The sequence below is a fragment of the Plutella xylostella genome, chromosome 15 (genome assembly GCF_932276165.1).
Source record: "Plutella xylostella chromosome 15, ilPluXylo3.1, whole genome shotgun sequence".
NCBI classification, from domain to species: domain Eukaryota; kingdom Metazoa; phylum Arthropoda; class Insecta; order Lepidoptera; family Plutellidae; genus Plutella; species Plutella xylostella.
Window position 1 is genome coordinate 7,326,571 of NC_063995.1, and position 19,097 is coordinate 7,345,667.

A 19,097-nucleotide genomic window follows, 5' to 3' on the forward strand; every position below is an offset into this window, starting at 1 on the left:
GCATTATAAAAATCTGCCCTTTTGCTCTTATAATATTTTTGGAGAAAAAAACAATTGTCTATGGCATTTAATTTACCAACAAAACAATATTTTTTCATTTTAATTAGAAATTCAGATTTATCTTCTATTTCTATTAGGCATTCTATGCAGGTATGGCAGCGGTTCTTAAGAAACGAGCACTAGCCGAATACAATAAGACCTTTCAGGTAAATAAAATTAATTAATAACCTCTCAAACAAACTACGATATCTATTTAATGAAATTACCTTCGTTATTATGGTTTTCACATATTTCAGGATGGCACAACCTCAAAGAAACTTCATCTGGCGAAGAAACCCTTGATCGGGAGTTCCGCAGCCGCGTTCGTTGGTCTTCTGGAGAAGTGCAAATCGAGCGATGAAGCTCTGCAGTTGTTGCTAAGGATCTCCGACTGCCTTCAGTTCGAGGAGTCCGACGTGGAGGAAGCCTGCAAGAAGCTGTCGGAACACTTCCAGTCAGAAGAGGAAGCTGTAGTGCGAGTCAAGATCCTTTGGCTATTCTGTGACATTGGTCTGGAATGTCCAGGGGCCAACCTGAATAATCTCATAGAAGAGACTATTCGTCTCATTAAAAATGAGACTTCTCACAAGGTAGTGTAACTTGAAAGCATTATCATAATTATCCATAGATCCTGTAATCAAATCACTGATTAGGAACATACTTCTAGAATTTCAGACATTATCAAAATAAATAATAATATAATAAGTACTTACCTACTACTGATCCTTCTTTGCAGGTCATAGCCCAAGGTATTGGAACACTTTTAAAACTTGGCAACAAATTGAGCGAGGACAAAATATTGTGTATGCGTTTAGTGAATGTAGCCAAAGAGAACCTGAAAGACACGAGTCACCAGGTGAAGTGTCGGTGCCTGCAGCTCATCAGTGAGTTGTACCCTATTGTGCCCGAGGGAGACCGCACTCTCGAGACGGTTGCAGAAGCTGATGCTGTGGTCAAACTGCTTGGAGATTATACAAATGCTGATGTAAGTACACATAAAATGAGATATTGTGACTGTACTTAGTTTTAATAAGCAGGTATTATAAGTAAAAAGCAGTCATAATGCTTATCTCAATCATTGCACACAGTTTGCAAAATAATGTTAACTCAAAAATATTTATTTACATATAAATAAACTCAATTTGACTAACTTCCATAAAGGCTTATTTAATGCTGCCAATCCTCCATCAACCTCGCATGGAAGTGCAATACTCAGTCCAGGTGACTTACCCTCTTGTGATACAGCCGGAGCAAAACCCCCTGCCAGCTCAGACTCTTATTCACAAGACAGTACCACCACAGAAACAGAAGATAACTTTAGCCATCCGAGTCAGTCGAATCCCGAATGGCAAAGGGTTCCCATGATGAGATCCAATAAGCGTCGCAGGACCTCCACCTCGCCGCCTGTTGACGTCAGCCCACAAATGTCAAATAGATTTGATGGCTTGCCCACGGACACACCTGAGCCATCAGAGTCAGTAAAGAAAACGTATAAACCGCCACCTTTTATTCTGTATGGGATTGAGGATGTAAACAAACTGGCCGAAACCATTGAAGAAAAACTAAATCCTACAGATTATAGCTTCAGGATTATTACAAAAAATCAACTAAGAGTCAACTGCGTAAACACTGAATCCTACAAAATTCTAGTCTCCCTGATTAGAGAAAAGGGCCTAATTGGTCATACCTTCACCCACAAAGATGAAAAATGCTGCAGGATTGTGATTAAAAACCTTCACCACACAACTCCACATGAAGAGATTATTAAGGAAATAGCAAAATCTGGAAACTTGGTAGTTGGAGAAGTGATAAATGCCCGTTATGGTCCGGACAAAAAGCCAACTTCGACTTTCTTTGTTAACTTAGAACCAGGACCTAACAACAAAAAAGCTAAAGAAATTAAGTACATATTTCATACTGCAGTAATCATTGAAGATCCCAAAAAACGCCAAACCGTTGTCCAGTGCACTCGCTGCCAACAATACGGTCACACAAAAAACAATTGCACCAGACCCTTCCGGTGTGTGAAATGTGCCCTTCCACACAAAACAAGCGACTGTCCTAAGAAGGATCGTAACAGCCCTGCTAAATGCGCCCTTTGTCTTGGCAGTCATCCAGCCAACTACAAAGGCTGCAATGTGTACCAGGAAATAAAGAAACGCAAACTAGAGAAAACTAGAAATCCATTTGTTGCTAAAGCCAACAATAAAACTGAAACTCAGAATAATGAAACTAAGGAAAAAGCTACAGCTGGTCCAAGGACTTTCAGTAGACAATCCAGCACAGAAAAGCCACTATCTTATGCAGATATGCTGAAAAACCAGCCCCATGCCAACCCTCAACACCCCTCAATTGAACAGCTCCTTTACAAACAATCTGAAAAAATTGACTTACTCCTTCAACAAATAAGTTCCCTCATGGGGCTTATAGTATCTCTTGTTGACAAAATCTCAAAGTGACTGGTTTAAAGATTGCTACCTGGAACATAAATGGACTACCTCCAAACAAACACGAGCTGTCCCTTCTAATAGAATATCACAAGCTAGATGTTATTTTAATATCGGAAACACACTTTACAGAAAGGAGTCACGTTACCATTCCAGGCTTCGCAATCTACTCTACAAACCACCCGGACGGGACCGCCCATGGTGGAACCGCAATATTAATCAAAACCTGCATAAAACATCATGAAGAACATGCATTCAGGACTGATCATATTCAAGCTACCACAGTAACTGTCGAGAGTAAGGACGGCAGCTTTTCCATCTCATCGGTATACTGCCCACCCAAACACAAAATCAAAGATCATCAATTCAGTCAATACTTCTCTTCCCTGGGCAATCGCTTCTTGGTGGGTGGCGATTGGAATGCCAAACATACCGACTGGGGCTCACGTCTTGTCACTACGAGAGGCCGAGAACTAAAGAAGTCCATAGAAGAAAACCATCTTCTTCCAATGTCTACTGGCGAACCAACACACTGGCCGACTGATCGCAACAAACAACCTGACCTAATAGACTTCTTCGTGATAAAAGGTATTTCACAATATTACTTTGATATTAAATCGTGCCTAGACAGCTCTTCCGGTCACACTCCAGTCATAGTAACCATGAGCTCTACCTTAATCAATTGTGAAGACTCACACTATTTGCATAATCATAAGACCGACTGGGACGCATTTCGTGAATACATAGACAAAAATATCGAGCTTAAAATTCCTCTCAAATCAGAAGATGACATCGAGATAGCTACCAAGTACATAACATGTCTCATTCAAGAAGCTGCTTGGAAAAACACCCCCGAATTGAACGATGTCAAAAGAGAGCGCTTCAACCTTAATGCAGATCTAAGAGAGAAAATAGCGGAGAAAAGAAAGCTGCGAAGAATATGGCACACAAGTAGGCATCCGGATGATAAGAAAGCCCTCAACAAAGCTTGTCTCCAGTTGAAGATGGACATAGCCTCTCTAAAGAACAAAACTTTTCAAAGCTTCGTTGAATCGTTGACTCCAGATAAATCTTCAGAATATTCCCTGTGGAAAGCAACGAAGCATCTAAATCAGCCGATGAACTGCAAGCCTCCTCTGAAAAAGACCGATGGTGAATGGGCTAGATCCAGTCAGGAAAAATCTGAAGCTTTTGCTCTACACTTGGCGGATGTCTTCAGCCCTAATGCAGCTGCTGACGGCATTGATGAAAGCTTTATCGAATCTTCACTCGCCCAAGACCTTAGAGATGATTCTTCGATAAAACTTGCGACACCACGGGAAGTGTGGTCTCAAATAAGATACCTAAAGACTCACTCGGCTCCTGGCTTCGATCTAATAACGCCAAAAATTCTAAAAGAACTTCCCAAGAAGGCAATCGTTTTCATAACTATACTAATTAACGCAATTCTAAGGATGTCTTACTTCCCCCAACACTGGAAAGTTTCCCAGATCTTAATGATCTACAAACCCGGAAAGCCAGCCAATCTGGTAACGTCTTATCGGCCAATAAGTTTGCTGCCCATCATCTCAAAGATTTGCGAGAGGATAATCCTACGCAGACTGTCTCCTGCTCTAACCGAGAATAAAGTAATTCCAGACCATCAATTTGGATTTCGGTCAAGGCACGCTAGTATAGAGCAGGTTCACAGAGTCTGTGGAAAAATCAGAGATGCGCTTGAAAACAAAGAATATTGCTCAGCAGCATTTTTAGACATCCAACAGGCATTTGATAAAGTCTGGCACAAAGGGCTACTATTCAAGGTCAAGAAATATCTTCCTCACGCATTCTTCGGGCTGATCCAATCTTACTTGTGTGATCGAGTTTTTCACGTAAAAGAGAACGGTTCCATGTCAAGATTTTATGATATAAATGCAGGCGTGCCTCAAGGGTCTGTTCTTGGACCTACGCTCTACTCCCTGTATACATGCGACCTTCCAAAAACTAACCATACTCTGACTGCAACCTACGCTGACGACACTGCGATTTTGGCTAATAATTCAGACCCCTCCATGGCCTCGTTTCTACTGCAATCTGAACTGGACGAAATAAGCAAATGGTTAAGGGTATGGCGTATAAAATCTAGTGCCTCAAAATCAACCCACATCACATTCACACTGAGGAAAGGGAATTGCCCTGAAGTTAAGCTGGCAGGAGAACCACTCCCACACTCTGATTCTGTCAAGTACCTGGGAATTCACCTAGACCGCAGACTGACCTGGAAAACGCACATAAAAAAGAAAAGAGATGAGTTAAACCTGAGATACAGAAGTCTATGGTGGCTGCTTGGAAGAAAGTCAATGCTATCATTAGAAAACAAACTTTTAGTTTACAAGACTATTCTCAAGCCAATATGGACGTATGGCATTCAGCTCTGGGGCAGTGCTTGTAACTCTAACATAGAGATTCTACAACGATACCAAAACATACTTCTGAAATCCATATCGCACGCTCCTTGGTTTATTACCAATAGAGAAGTCCACGAGTTCCTAGGAATGCCAACTGTTAAGCAAGAAATAGCTACATCATGCTCCAAATATAAAATACGCCTGGACAATCATCCCAATCCCTTGGCACAAGATCTCCTTCTACACAGCCACAAACGTCGGCTTAAACGTCATGCAATACTGGAGCTGGACGAAACCTTTGCTTCCTGCTGATTGAAGAGTACTTGTCACTGGACAAGTAACTCTAAACGCCTGATACCTCCATCAAACCTGCTTATGGTTAAGGAACCGATCGCAGATTAAAACCACAGAAAAAAAAAAAAAAAAAAAAAATTTGACTAACTTAATTATGTTGTGATTACTCAGGATGCTCGGGTCCGCTGTGAAGCATTCCAGTCTCTACTGACATTCCATGAGCGGGGCCAGACCCTCAATGCATCTCTGTATGAGGGTGTGTGTCCATCTCTCTCAGACGACTATGAAATTGTACGAGAAGTAGCATTAAAGCTGGTTTGGCTACTGGGGAATAAATATCCTGATAAGTAAGTATAATTTTTAGATATAAGATAAATTGAACCTCTGATTTTAATTGAAAATGAAGGGGAATGGCCATTTCTCTATGGCTCCATGACCCGCCAGAGCAGCCATTGATGAAACATATATTGATGTGTAGCCCATGACTACAGTATATCCTAGTGTAAATTTTATTACTATGAGGCATGGGAGAACGAAGATATAGGTGCTGAAAGATCGAGTCTTTGTACTGACTAGATGTTTCCCTCATACAAAGTTTTTTTTTATAAACATGGTTTAGATTTTTTGATATATTTTTCCTACATTTAGAACACCTTTATCATTGAATAAAATTAGGTTTTGTTAGTGGTGTCAGTGGTGGTCAGATTTGGCCATTCTCATTTGCTATCTATTACAAAAAAAAAAAATCTTTTAAATATTGCACATTGTCAAGAGATTTTGTATACAAATGATAACATAGAGAGCTCATCCACAGAAACGAAACCTAATCCAACTGTAGTCATTATGATTATCATCCATTACCTCTCTAAAATCAAGGCGTCCAAACTAAAACTCCACTACCCCTCTCTCCAGCATAATAACCCTATCGGACGGCGAGACAACAATGCGCCTGGTGGACGACGCGTTCATCCGCATCTGCTCGGCGGTGAGCGACCTGTCGATGCAGGTGCGCGCGCTGGCCTGCTCGCTCATGGGCGGCACGCGCCGCGTGTCCGACCGCTTCTTGCTGCAGACGCTGGACAAGCAGCTCATGAGCAATATGAAGGTGAGTGTTATGCTGTACTACGGCTGTTACACGGGTTTGTTATCGATGTTGATAAACTAGTTTTATGCGCGTTCCACCAATAGCGCTGTATTTATAGCGAATCGCAATATGGTGACCTTTATCTATGTCGATAATGAACTCGTGCAGGCGGTAGCTAGAACCGGTAGAACCATATTCCTATAGATGTGAATTGTTAATTTTCAAAGAGCTTGAAAGTTACTAGCTAGCGTTGTACGATACTAAACAAACATGGAAGAAGAATAGCGCTACGTTGTCACTTTTGGAACTAGGTAACTAATTTTGCGATCGCGTATAGATTACTATAGATTCGAAAGTCTTTCGCCCATAGAAATTTGACATTTTAGCGAGCACGAACCAAATTTGAGGTAGTAGATTCGAACGAATTTCTAACGTAAGCAATAGAATCTCGTCCTATCGGACGGTGAGACCACGATGCGTCTGGTGGACGACGCGTTCATCCGCATCTGCTCGGCGGTGAGCGACCTGTCGATGCAGGTGCGCGCGCTGGCCTGCTCGCTCATGGGCGGCACGCGCCGCGTGTCCGACCGCTTCCTGCTGCAGACGCTGGACAAGCAGCTCATGAGCAATATGAAGGTGAGGGTTATGCTGTACTGCGGTTGTGGCCGTTACACGGGTTCGTTATTGACGTCGATAAACTAGTTTAATGTGAGTTCACCAATCACGGCACCATTTTTATGGCGAATTGCGATATAGTGACAGCAGCTGGAGTGTTTTTCCTATTTCAAAGAGTTAGTTGTTAGTTTGGTTTTATTAAATAATCAAGAAGCATCTTAATAAAGGTCCTCTTGACGCGATCCAAATGCAGGCGGCCTTTTTTGATCTTTCGTAAACAATTAAGATTCGCGCGCTACAAAATATTCTCTCGCAGCGCCGTGCCGCCGCCGCCGCCTCACAGCTTCAGTGAGCCTAGTATCATTGCATATTCTGCAAAAGTGTAATGCATTTGTTTTACTTTAATAAAAAGATGTGTCATCACAGACAATAACCCCTCACAACCCCTCATCTCTCCCCTACAGAAAAAGATGTGTAATCACAGACAATAACCCCTCACCTCTCTCCTTCAGAAAAAGCGCACGCTCCACGAGCGCGGGCAACAACTCGTGCGCTCGGGCGCGTGGGCGAGCGGGCGGCGCTGGGCGGACGACGCGCCGGGCCGCCTGCTGCAGGGCGCCGCCGTGTGCCTGCTGCCGGGCGGGGCCGCCGGCGCCGTGGTGCACGGGCTGGAGGACGAGTTCTTGGGTCAGTCGGCTGTAGTCATGTACACGTAACCCGTTTTAAAACTACTTTATATAATTATAGTGACCTGTAGCTCCCGACGACTTGGTCATAAACTACAGGCACTATACCTTCAGTCTGACATCAGAGATCCATGGAGCATTGGATCTAGCCGCTGCAGATAGCCACAGTACTCACAAGGAGAGTAGTCATGTAGGTACAGTGTAACTTGATAAAAAAAGTGAGACAGACTAAAAAAAGGCAACAACTGGTCCGCTCGGGCGCGTGGGCGAGCGGGCGGCGCTGGGCGGACGACGCGCCGGGCCGCCGGCGCGGTCGTGCACGGGCTGGAGGACGAGTTCTTAGGTCAGTCGGCTGTAGTCAAGTACCTACACGTAACCCGTTTTCTAAACTACTTGATATAATTATAGTGACCTATAGCTCCCGACGACTTCATCATCTGACATCAGGGATCCATGGAGCAGTGGATCTAGCCGCTGCAGCGTATAGCCACAGTACTCACAAGGAGAGTAGTCATGTACAGTGCAACTTGATAAAAAAATGAGACATAATAAAAAAGTAAAAACTCGTGCGCTCGGGCGCGTGGGCGAGCGGACGGCGCTGGGCGGACGACGCGCCGGGCCGCCTGCTGCAGGGCGCCGCCGTGTGCCTGCTGCCGGGCGGGGCCGCCGGCGCGGTGGTGCACGGGCTGGAGGACGAGTTCTTGGGTCAGTTGGGTGTAGTTGTAATTGATGATAAATGGCGACGTTATATTTATCAACAGCAGCTTAACTGGAAAAAATAGATTTTTATTTATTTATCTATCTGCTGTTGGCTGAAAAAAACGATTATAGTTTAGGTAATGTAACGCAAGCTAGTTGAATTCCGCCATAATAATAATAATTATTGCCGGTACTGGCTGGATGAGGAAATCAGAGGACCGAGTGTTGTGGCTTGTGGCGCTCCTTGGGACAGGCCTGTGTCCAGGAGTGGATGATTATTGGCTGATGATGATGATGATGAATAAAAAACTTGCTCCCCCAGAAAAACAATAAATCACGACTACAAAAAAATTAACACACAAACTAACAACTTACAGAAGTCCGCACGGCTGCAGTTGACGCGGTCTGCTCCCTGTCCCTCGAGAACGCGGTATTCGCCACGACGTCCCTGGACTTCCTCGTGGACATGTTCAACGACGAGATCGAGGAGGTCCGCCTCAGGGCCATCGACAGCCTCACCAGGATCTCCAAGCATATCGTGCTGCGGGAGGACCAGTTGGAGACCATATTAAGCGCTTTGGAGGTGAGCATTTGTTTTACAAGTGAATTAGAGAGATTCAGTAATTGGGCATAATATATAGGGAGTTTAGGGAGATCTTGTCACCGTGGCGGCTACCGAACGGTTTGCCGCCACGTGCACACTGAACGATAGTTTCGCGACTTAAACATGCTATTAGATCATGCCAGCTGACAAAATGGGGAAGAAAACCAAGTGAAACTTTGGCAGCACCAGCGAGTGTGCCTTTTTGGTTCTGACCAATAACATTGATGGGGAAAAAATTGCGACTGAAACAACCAATTAGAACTGCGGAAATAGGCACAGTCGCCTACGGCGCCATCTGTAATTAACTTTTAGTTTTTCTCCCCATCAGCTATCACGAACCTTTACATACATGGCTTATACATATATACTACAGCTTATATACACTACAGGACTACTCGATGGACGTGCGCGAGGGGCTGCACCGCATGCTGGGCGCGTGCACCGTGGCCTCCAAGACCTGCCTCGAGATGTGCATCGACAAGATCCTCGAGAACCTCAAGAGGTACCCGCAGGTTAGTGCACAGGTGTAGAGGTTTACGATGGAAGGAAATGCAATGGTTGTAAAACTTGCAATCAAATACATAATACAGGGGCAGAAGAAACATTTTATGTCCCTACAGTTGCACAAATAGCACAAAGATAGATGGAATATGAGCAAAATTGGTAGATGAATTAAGAACCTTCTCCTTTTTAGGAGTCGATTACCTAAATAGTGCAACGCTATTGGTGCGCGCTATGCCGCCCGAATCTTATTCGTCTATTTTGGAAACGAAGCTCTCCTTATCGTCTTTACATCTTCCGATTGTGTTCCACATACCGTCGCGTCGTCGTAACTATTTGCTACCACCTTTCTAAAACTTCACAAAATCCCCCACCATTATCACTCAACAACACCCCTTATCCCGCAGGACAAAAGGTCGACATACCGTTGCGTGCAGCGCATGGGCAGCTCCCACGCCTCCCTAGTCCTGCCGCTGGCTGCACGTCTGTTGGCTGTTCATCCGTTCTTCGACATGCCCGAGCCAGATGTGGAGGACCCGGCGTGTATCCTTTGTTAATAGTGTCGTGTAGAAGTGGTAGATCCGGTTAGGAAAAGTAGCCAAAAGACACGCTTCTAATTTGATTGATGGAAATTATTCCATAAAGGCTAACTTTGCAATGCGAGAGGGACTGTATTGTATTTTGTATTGTATTGTATTGTATATTTATTCAGAAACAAATTACATTGTGTTTGAATTTAAACTTAAATATAATAACATACAATTTAATGTTCATAACAATCAAATGTAATTAGGACATAATATTAATTAACAAGAAAAATTTACAATTTAATCACAATAATTTACAAAGAGATAATACAATAATTACACTCAATTAACTATAATAATTAATAATGATAAATTTAATAGTATTAAGACTAGGTTAGGTACCTACAAAATTAATGATTGATTAAAAAAAACTCATCTATTGAATAATAGCACTTCTTTATCAAAAAATGTTTAAGTTTAGTCTTAAAAAGTTTGTAAGACATAATTTCCTTCAATTCTAATGGTAGATTATTATAAATATGGGGTGCCTGATATCTAGGTGAGTATTTGGCAACATTTAGTCGTGGACATATTTCAATCTTGAGATCTTTTCTACGAGTCATAAGCCTTTGCTTTCTCTCAGATTCTGTTTCCAGTCTGTACAGATTTTTTACTAAGTCAGATGTTATAACTAGTATAAAGAGGCACGGTACTGTTAGAAGTTCCAGTTTTACGAAATAATCTCGACATGATTGTCGTTGGGATATCCGGACCATCGTTCTGATGGCCCTTTTTTGCATGACAAATGCTTTATTTATATTATATATTAACTACTAATTGGACTAATTGGACCGTTACAGTAATCTTTGAGTGTTAAGAGATTTAAAAAAAGTTAGCAAATTAGTATCCCCTAGAGTTCAGCACTGTATCAAGTGGGGAGAAAAATTTAAAGCCTTAAGCAACTGTGCCTAATTCCCCAGTTCTAATTGATAATGTGATTGGTCAGAACCTGAAAGGCACACTCGATAGTGCTGCCAAAGTTTCACTTGGTTTTCTTCCCCACTATCTGTGATCCATCCCATCTTTGCTCACCCAACGATATTCCTCAACTTTGTACAGACGTGTGCGTGCTAGTGCTAGTGACGAACGCGGCGGCGCGCTGCAGCACCATGCTGCCGCTGCTGGAGCAGCAGGCCAAGCACTACTCGTGCCTGCGGGACACCATGCCGCACCTCGTGCCGCCCCTGCCGCTCGGTCTGTATACACGCCACTAGATATATGTGTACTGTATACTGCTACCCCATGTACCTATATAGGTACAGTGGGCTGCACAGAAACCTGATTTCTTATCCAGATTAGGTTAGTCAGAAATTACTTGGAGAACAGCTAGCGTTGTGTAATAAATCTTGAGCAGTGTCACTTTTAGTAGAAGGTCCAGGAACCTTAGCTGGTTTATATGTAGAAAGAGCATTAGAGCAATTTAAGTTAAGTGATGTACCATACACATGAGAAATATAGAAAATAGCTTACTATTAACGCCAAAACCACCGTAAGGCCGCGTCCACGACGACGAGCGGCGGAACGCACTAGTATTATTTACTTTAAAATGTCTGCTATAGAGTAACAAATACTAGTCGGTGCCGCCGCCCCGCCCGCTTCCGTCGTGGACGCGGCCTAAAGACCATCCTGTCATCTTCATCACGACCCATCATGTCCCCATTGCTGGGGCACGGGTCTCCTTCCAATAGAGAAAGGGTTGTCGTTGTTATCTTAACCTGACCAATATTTCAAATTATCCAGGTGAGCACGCGTACCAGTCGGAGCGACGGAACGAGGCGGCGGCGGACGACTCGGCGCTGCGGCAGTTCTTCTCGCGCGTGCTGCGGCACATCGACAACGCCGCGCTCTCCGCCGCGCTGCGCCTCAACATGCTGCAGTCCGCCGAGGACCAGCTCAACAAGTAATTCAATGCAGATGCTATATCTTGATCAAAGCAGCTATTAAGATAGACAGCGGAACCAAGTAATTCATGACAGATCTTGATCAAGGCAGCTTTTAAGATAGACAGAGGAGCAGGGCGGCAACGTGACGTCGACGCAACGCCATCGGCTAGGTATTAAAGCACGCACGCAGCGATAGTAATTTCACTAGAAATCTTGATCTAGGCAGCTTTTAAGATAGACAGCGGGACGGCAACGTGACGTCGACGCGGGTATTAAAACGGAATCCAGAAGATTGCTGGCGTAGCGTCGCTTTAATGCCCCGTCGGCTGTGCAGGGAAATTTTTAGGTCGATGCCATTGATGCGTCGCTATGCAGCTTGTTCGCAAATCCAACATGCGACAAATCAGACCGCCACCGCCACGCCGCCATTTAGTTATTCAGAATTATTGTCGCCCCCTTTGGCTTTGTATACCCTTATTGCAACACCCTGAATAAACTAACTAAAATAAAAAACACTTTCGCAGGCTATCGGAGATGGAGCCGTCAGTGTGCGGCGCGGCCACGTTCACAGCTCTATTCGCGCGCTCCGTGCTGGCGCTGCACGCCGCCACGCTCGCGGCGCCGCACTCGCTGCAGCAGCTCACCACCAACTGTCTCAGGTACTAGAGAGGAGCCGTCGCTGTGCGGCGCGGCACGTGGCGCTCCGTGCTGGCGCTGCACGCCGCCACGCTCGCGGCGCCGCACTCGCTGCAGCAGCTCACCACCAACTGTCTCAGGTACTAGAGAGGAGCCGTCGCTGTGCGGCGCGGCACGTGGCGCTCCGTGCTGGCGCTGCACGCCGCCACGCTCGCGGCGCCGCACTCGCTGCAGCAGCTCACCACCAACTGTCTCACGTACTAGAGAGGAGCCGTCGCTGTGCGGCGCGGCACGTGGCGCTCCGTGCTGGCGCTGCACGCCGCCACGCTCGCGGCGCCGCACTCGCTGCAGCAGCTCACCACCAACTGTCTCAGGTACTAGAGAGGAGCCGTCGCTGTGCGGCGCGGCACGTGGCGCTCCGTGCTGGCGCTGCACGCCGCCACGCTCGCGGCGCCGCACGCGCTGCAGCAGCTCACCACCAACTGTCTCAGGTACTAGAGAGGAGCCGTCGCTGTGCGGCGCGGCACGTGGCGCTCCGTGCTGGCGCTGCACGCCGCCACGCTCGCGGCGCCGCACGCGCTGCAGCAGCTCACCACCAACTGTCTCAGGTACTAGAGAGGAGCCGTCGCTGTGCGGCGCGGCACGTGGCGCTCCGTGCTGGCGCTGCACGCCGCCACGCTCGCGGCGCCGCACGCGCTGCAGCAGCTCACCACCAACTGTCTCAGGTACTAGAGAGGAGCCGTCGCTGTGCGGCGCGGCACGTGGCGCTCCGTGCTGGCGCTGCACGCCGCCACGCTCGCGGCGCCGCACGCGCTGCAGCAGCTCACCACCAACTGTCTCAGGTACTAGAGAGGAGCCGTCGCTGTGCGGCGCGGCACGTGGCGCTCCGTGCTGGCGCTGCACGCCGCCACGCTCGCGGCGCCGCACGCGCTGCAGCAGCTCACCACCAACTGTCTCAGGTACTAGAGAGGAGCCGTCGCTGTGCGGCGCGGCACGTGGCGCTCCGTGCTGGCGCTGCACGCCGCCACGCTCGCGGCGCCGCACTCGCTGCAGCAGCTCACCACCAACTGTCTCAGGTACTAGAGAGGAGCCGTCGCTGTGCGGCGCGGCACGTGCGCGCTCTCACGTCTCAGGTATTAGAGATTGAATTGTAGGATTTCGTTGGTCGCTGGGTTGCAAGGATTTAAGATGAATAAGACGCACTTTTGTATTCTGAAGAGTTACTCCAGTTTAATAAATACGAACGAAAGAGAGCTGTCATACAATTAAGTTCCTATCTTTACAACGAGATAGTTATTTTCGTAATGGGTCACTCTGACCTCCTGTTATTGGCTATCAAATGGAGGATATTAATCGACAAAAAAAGTATTTATCGACAAGAGCTCTCAAAAACAATAATCACACTAACCCCACCTATCCTTCCAGACTCCAACACCAGTTCTCCGGCGTCACCCCCACCGAATCAGCCTGCGTGTGCGCACTATCCCTGCGCGTGGCGGCGGCGCGGCTGTGCGCGGCCGTGGCGGCGGAGGAGGGGGCCGCGGGGGGCGCGGGGGCGGCGGGGGGAGCGCTGTCCGCCGCGCATGCGCTCACGCAGCACGCGGAGACGCTGGATAGACTGTTGGCGCAGGCTAGTGAGTATAACACATATCATTATAATAAACGACCGAATGGCGTAGTGGTTAGTGACCTGACTACTGAGCCGATGGTCCCGGGTTCGATTCCCGGCTGGGGCAGATATTTGTTTAAACACAGATATTTGTTCTCGGGTCTTGGATGTGCCCGAAAAATGGCAATAGGCCCGCCCCCTATTACATTGGGACTAACATAACACTCTGGCGAAAAGTGGGTGTAGCAATGCACCTCTGCCTACCCCGCAAGGGAGTACATTAGTACAAGGCGTGAGTGCGTGTTTTTTTTTTTTTTTTTTCATTGTAATAAACTCTTTTGTATTGTCGCTTATGTCTGGCTGACGGTATAGTGAGCTGTCAAAAATTGCAGCATGGCTAGCACGGGCACATTTAAGACATGAAAAAAGTTTTGCATCACGCAGCCTCAAGAGCGAGCGCAACTGAGAACTTTTTGTCACGTCTTAATTGCGCACCGTGCTAGCCTTTTTTTTAATTTGGAAGATATACAGCACAATAAATGAATGTAAATGTAACTTATATAGATAACTTTAAGCCAATTACAAATCTTCACTTCTTAATTACTAACATACAATTTACTAAGATCGTTGACATAACAGGTCACTCTTTATATGAATAACGGGGTAAATTATGTAACGTAGTAGTTTAAAGGGCGGGAGCTTGCCGCAATGTATTAAGCAGTAAAAGCATAGATGTAAATAAACTTTCTTAGTAAAATTACGTAAAAGTGACCTGTATAAATGAAAAATATGTGCATTTCTTTTTATCGCTTTTCATAATTCAAATCCAAGGAAACTTCGCACGCCACAACTATTTGAATACTTACACTACAATTTTATAATCCCCAGGCATGGAGCCGGACTCGTTCACGATCGCGGTGTTCCAGCAGTTGTCTCTCAGCGCGGACAGCAAGCCGGGCGCGCTGGCGCGGGCCGTGCTGCCGCTGCTGCAAGCTGCGCCGCTGCCCGTCATACCGAAGCCGAATCTTAATGTGAGTTATACCCTTAATGTGAGTGGATGCGGGTTGTTGTTGAATAATAGAGGGACATACTGCCGCCGGCGCTGCCCGTCATACCCAAGCCTAATCTTAATGTGAGTGAATAGGGGTTTCGGTTGAATAACTAACCTAAACGTGAGTTGTACGGGTTGTGTGTGAATAATAGAAGGTCATACGGGCCGCGCTGCCGCTGCTGCAGGCCGCGCCGCTGCCCGTCATACCGAAGCCTAATCTTAATGTGAGTGAATGCGGGTTGTGTTTGAATAATAGTGTAGTGTAGAATCGTTTGCAATAGAATCCAACAATCATGTAAATAAACCAAATTGTCACGATTACTCCGTAATCACATACATTTGACGAGCAATTATGAACATAGTCTGATTTCAACGAACGCACCATTGTTTTTACATTATCTTCAACACGGTTTAACTTGTATTTATAAGTTAAATTTGTTAAAACATTTGCAACGTAAAAATTTCGAAGTATTTGACAAGCTGTCATCTTAGTTTTTTACTCATCGAACTCTATAAGTCATTGAAAAGTTAGTGTTGTTCGTAATCTGAAGTTATCTTTTATTTTTAATTTATTAAATTATTTTAATTTAATATTATTTGAATACAATAAAAAAAAAATTCAAGAGCTTAATATAATTAACCAAAACGAAAAAAGGAAGAGCAAGAAATGAAAAAGCTTGACGGCATTTTAGACACGGCAAGCGATGACACAGTGGTTCCATTTATAATTACGGTCACCGGCGACACTTCTGATAGTGATGATGACGAAGACGAAGATTTAAATTTGTTTTAATAAACACTTTTTATATATAATCAGTTTTATTTTATAGTCTATGGCTTATATATTAAGGGTGTCTTGCACAACAAAGTTAAACAAAATTAAATCTATGACCTCTTGCTCTGACATTATACTATCAGAGCGGGAGACAAACAATTTAATTTTGATTAACTTTGTTGTGCAAGACGTCCTTAATCTAATTAGAACACTATGACATCACTATGGGCATAAACAATACGCTGTCAATGTCAGCCCGCCATATTTGTTTACATGATTGTTGGATTCTATTGCAAACGATTATAGAATAATACTGCCGCCGTTGCCCATCATACCGAAGCCTAATCTTAATGTGAGTGGATGCGGGCTGTTGTTGAATAATAGAGGGCCATACTGGCGCGGCCCGTGCTGCCGCTGCTGCAGGCCGCGCCGCTGCCCGTCATACCCAAGCCTAATCTTAATGTGAGTGAATGCGGGGAATACGGGTTGTATGTGAATAATAGAGGGCCATAGGTACTGCCGCCGATGCCGCTGCCCGTAGAGTTATATGGGTTATTGTTGAATAATAGAGGGCCATACTGCCGCCGCTGCCCGTCATACCAGGCCCAGGTCCAGGCCTAATCTTAATGTGAGTGGTTTGTTGTTGAATAGTAGAGGAACATACTGCCACTGCTGCAGGCCGCGCCTGCATTATTTAAGGTGTATCTTATTTATATATATCTCTGAAACGATTCAGCAACAGCCGATGTTTTGCTATTTATGGGCAAATCTTTCGTTGGATGGAAAATTCTGTTAACATTCAATAGACTTATGCGATTTAAAATACGTAAAAAATACACCGATATTTCATTTAAAAAAATGCTTCGCGCATATTCCTGTTTCCTATTACATTACAATGTATTTACAATAAATCGCCTTTCTCACCGTCAGATCCGCATGTGCACGGCCACGATCATCGAGCCGGCCGTGGACAACGACACGGTCCTGCGCTTCTGCGCCGGGCTCGTCACGCACGTGGACCTCGAGGCCGAGGTGCTTCGCGTGCGGGACCCGAGCGCGCTGCGAGTGCGGGTGGCGTACCCGGACCGGAGGGTGCATGCGCGCCCGCCGCCGCCTGACCATCTGCGCCCGTTGGACCACCAGGCTACTAGTATGTTGAGTTGGTTATTATGGGTATATAGGCCCTTACCACAAAAACTTAAACAGTATTTAACTGGTGTTTAGCGCTGTCAAATGCCTACAAAATCTGTCAAATTTCGTTTTAAACACTTGTTAAACAGTGTTTAATATAGTTTTTTGTATTAGCACAGATAGAGTCTATGAAATTGGCACGGGGTATGTAGTATTACAGGAATCTTTGTAAGTTTGCGCCCTGTATAATAGAATAGAATAGAATAGAATATTTATTCAGAAAATACTTAATGCTAAATGTGATTTACAATAATAGGTCAACTCTTAATGCTAAAGGTAATTTAAAATGCTGATCTGAACTAGGAAATAACAGAGTTTTTCCTGTATTTCTCAGATGGAAAAGCTCTAAATTAAACAATTTTAGAATCTAAATTAAATAATCTTAGAACAGAAAATATTAAGTAATCTTACTTTCTAAAAGTTTTATGTTAGATTTATTATAAACAAGGCAATTTATGTTAGGTGTAGGTAATTATATGGGTTAAAAGTATTATTTAGTTATACAGTAATAATAATAAGTTAAATTAAACGGTAACAATTCTCACTTGACAATAGTTAATAAGTTCTCTGTATCTTCGTAGGACATCTCTTGTAGAGATTTCTGGAGAACGTTCTTACACTTGGTGTAAGTTAACGGGTAAAGGACCAATTTAGCATTTAACCTATTGTAAAGGATATAATGTGGCTTACTAAATCATTTATGCATAGTAGTCAATGTACTAAATGGGATTCCGGGATAGGGCGTACCCGTATAGAAGAGTGTACGCACGCCCGCCCATCAGGCTACCAGTATGTTGAGTTGGTTATTTAGTATAGATAGAATCAATAAAATTGGCATGGGGTATATACGGTATATAGTATTTTGGGAATGTAAGTTGGCGCCCTACTGTCTAATGTGGCTTACTAAATTGAGGATAGTGCGACCGACTCGAGCGCGCTGCGAGTGCGGGTGGCCTACCCGGACCGCAGGTTGCACGCGCGCCCGCCCCCGCCTGACCATCTGCGCCCGCTGGACCATCAGGCTACTAGTAGGTTGAGTCGGTTATTTATGAAATTGGCACGGGGTATGTAGTATTATAGGAATGTATGTAAGTTTGCGCCCTGTCTAATGTGGCTTACTAAATCATTTATGCATAGTAGTCTATGTACTAAATGGGATTCCGGGATAGTGCGTACTCGTATAGAATATAGAAGAGTGTACGCACGCCCGCCCATCAGGCTACCAGTATGTTGAGTTGGTTATTTAGTATAGGTAGAATCAATAAAATTGGCATGGGGTATATAGTATTTTGGGAATGAAAGTTTGCACCCTGTCTAATGTGGGTTACTAAATTGAGGATAGAGCGACCGACCCAAGCGCGCTGCGAGTGCGGGTGGCCTACCCGGACCGGAGGGTGCACGCGCGCCCGCCCCCGCCCGACCATCTGCGCCCGTTGGACCATCAGGCTACTAGTATGTTGAGTTGGTTACTGTTAGGGTGAGGTCTTACTGGTTGCCTTGGGTTGAGGCGTGTCGTCAATGGGGCATGTCGTAAAAAATGAGGAAAACTACGCGACGACGACGCGTCCCTCTCTGTCAAAGTTGTTCTTTGAGAGAGAGGGACAAAACAGTTCAATAGCTAAAACTTTCTATAACTTTACTATCAATAGGGAGGTAACTTTGCCCTTTAAATTTACAGTAAATAAAAATCAATTACATTTCCACAGACGACGAGGGCACCCAGAACGTGCGCCTCCTCACCAAAGTGCTCATTTCCCACGGCGTGTGGACGGAGCCGTGCGGCGTGGACATCAGCGTGTGCCTCGCGGTGGAGGAGGGCCGGGACCAGGCCTCGTTCGTGGAGCTCGGCCGCCCCGTGCGGGTCACTGTGGCGCCCAAACCGATCAAGAGGGGTATTTGAACGCAAGGAGGTCGCATGACGGTTCGTCGCGCTCAAAACGATCAAGAGGGGTATTTGAACGCAAGGAGGTCGCATGGCGGTTGAAGACTTGGAGTGGAACACAGGAGTG

General features: G+C 45.5%; 1 protein-coding gene across 1 annotated transcript; it reads left to right on the plus strand.

Moving 5' to 3' along the window:
* The first annotated feature begins 11 nt into the window (after positions 1-11).
* On the plus strand, positions 12-19,050 carry LOC105390677 (integrator complex subunit 4). Its single transcript, XM_048625891.1, has 16 exons — positions 12-206; positions 297-629; positions 776-1,024; positions 5,339-5,514; positions 6,080-6,272; positions 7,379-7,553; positions 8,629-8,834; positions 9,245-9,367; positions 9,764-9,899; positions 11,003-11,137; positions 11,684-11,843; positions 12,351-12,485; positions 13,888-14,096; positions 14,960-15,102; positions 16,828-17,047; positions 18,795-19,050. Exons 1-16 carry the CDS (start codon positions 153-155, stop codon positions 18,986-18,988), a joined length of 2,841 nt encoding a protein of 946 aa, XP_048481848.1. The 5' UTR covers positions 12-152; the 3' UTR covers positions 18,989-19,050.
* The last annotated feature ends 47 nt before the right edge of the window (positions 19,051-19,097 follow it).

Bases quoted from the DNA above. Each gene is read 5' to 3' on its own strand.
- LOC105390677 (XM_048625891.1), top strand. From the start codon at position 153: ATGGCAGCGGTTCTTAAGAAACGAGCACTAGCCGAATACAATAAGACC. The intron at 5,515-6,079 runs GTAAGTATAATT...CCCTCTCTCCAG, and splicing joins GGGAATAAATATCCTGATAA to CATAATAACCCTATCGGACG. The intron at 11,138-11,683 runs GTCTGTATACAC...CAAATTATCCAG, and splicing joins CGTGCCGCCCCTGCCGCTCG to GTGAGCACGCGTACCAGTCG.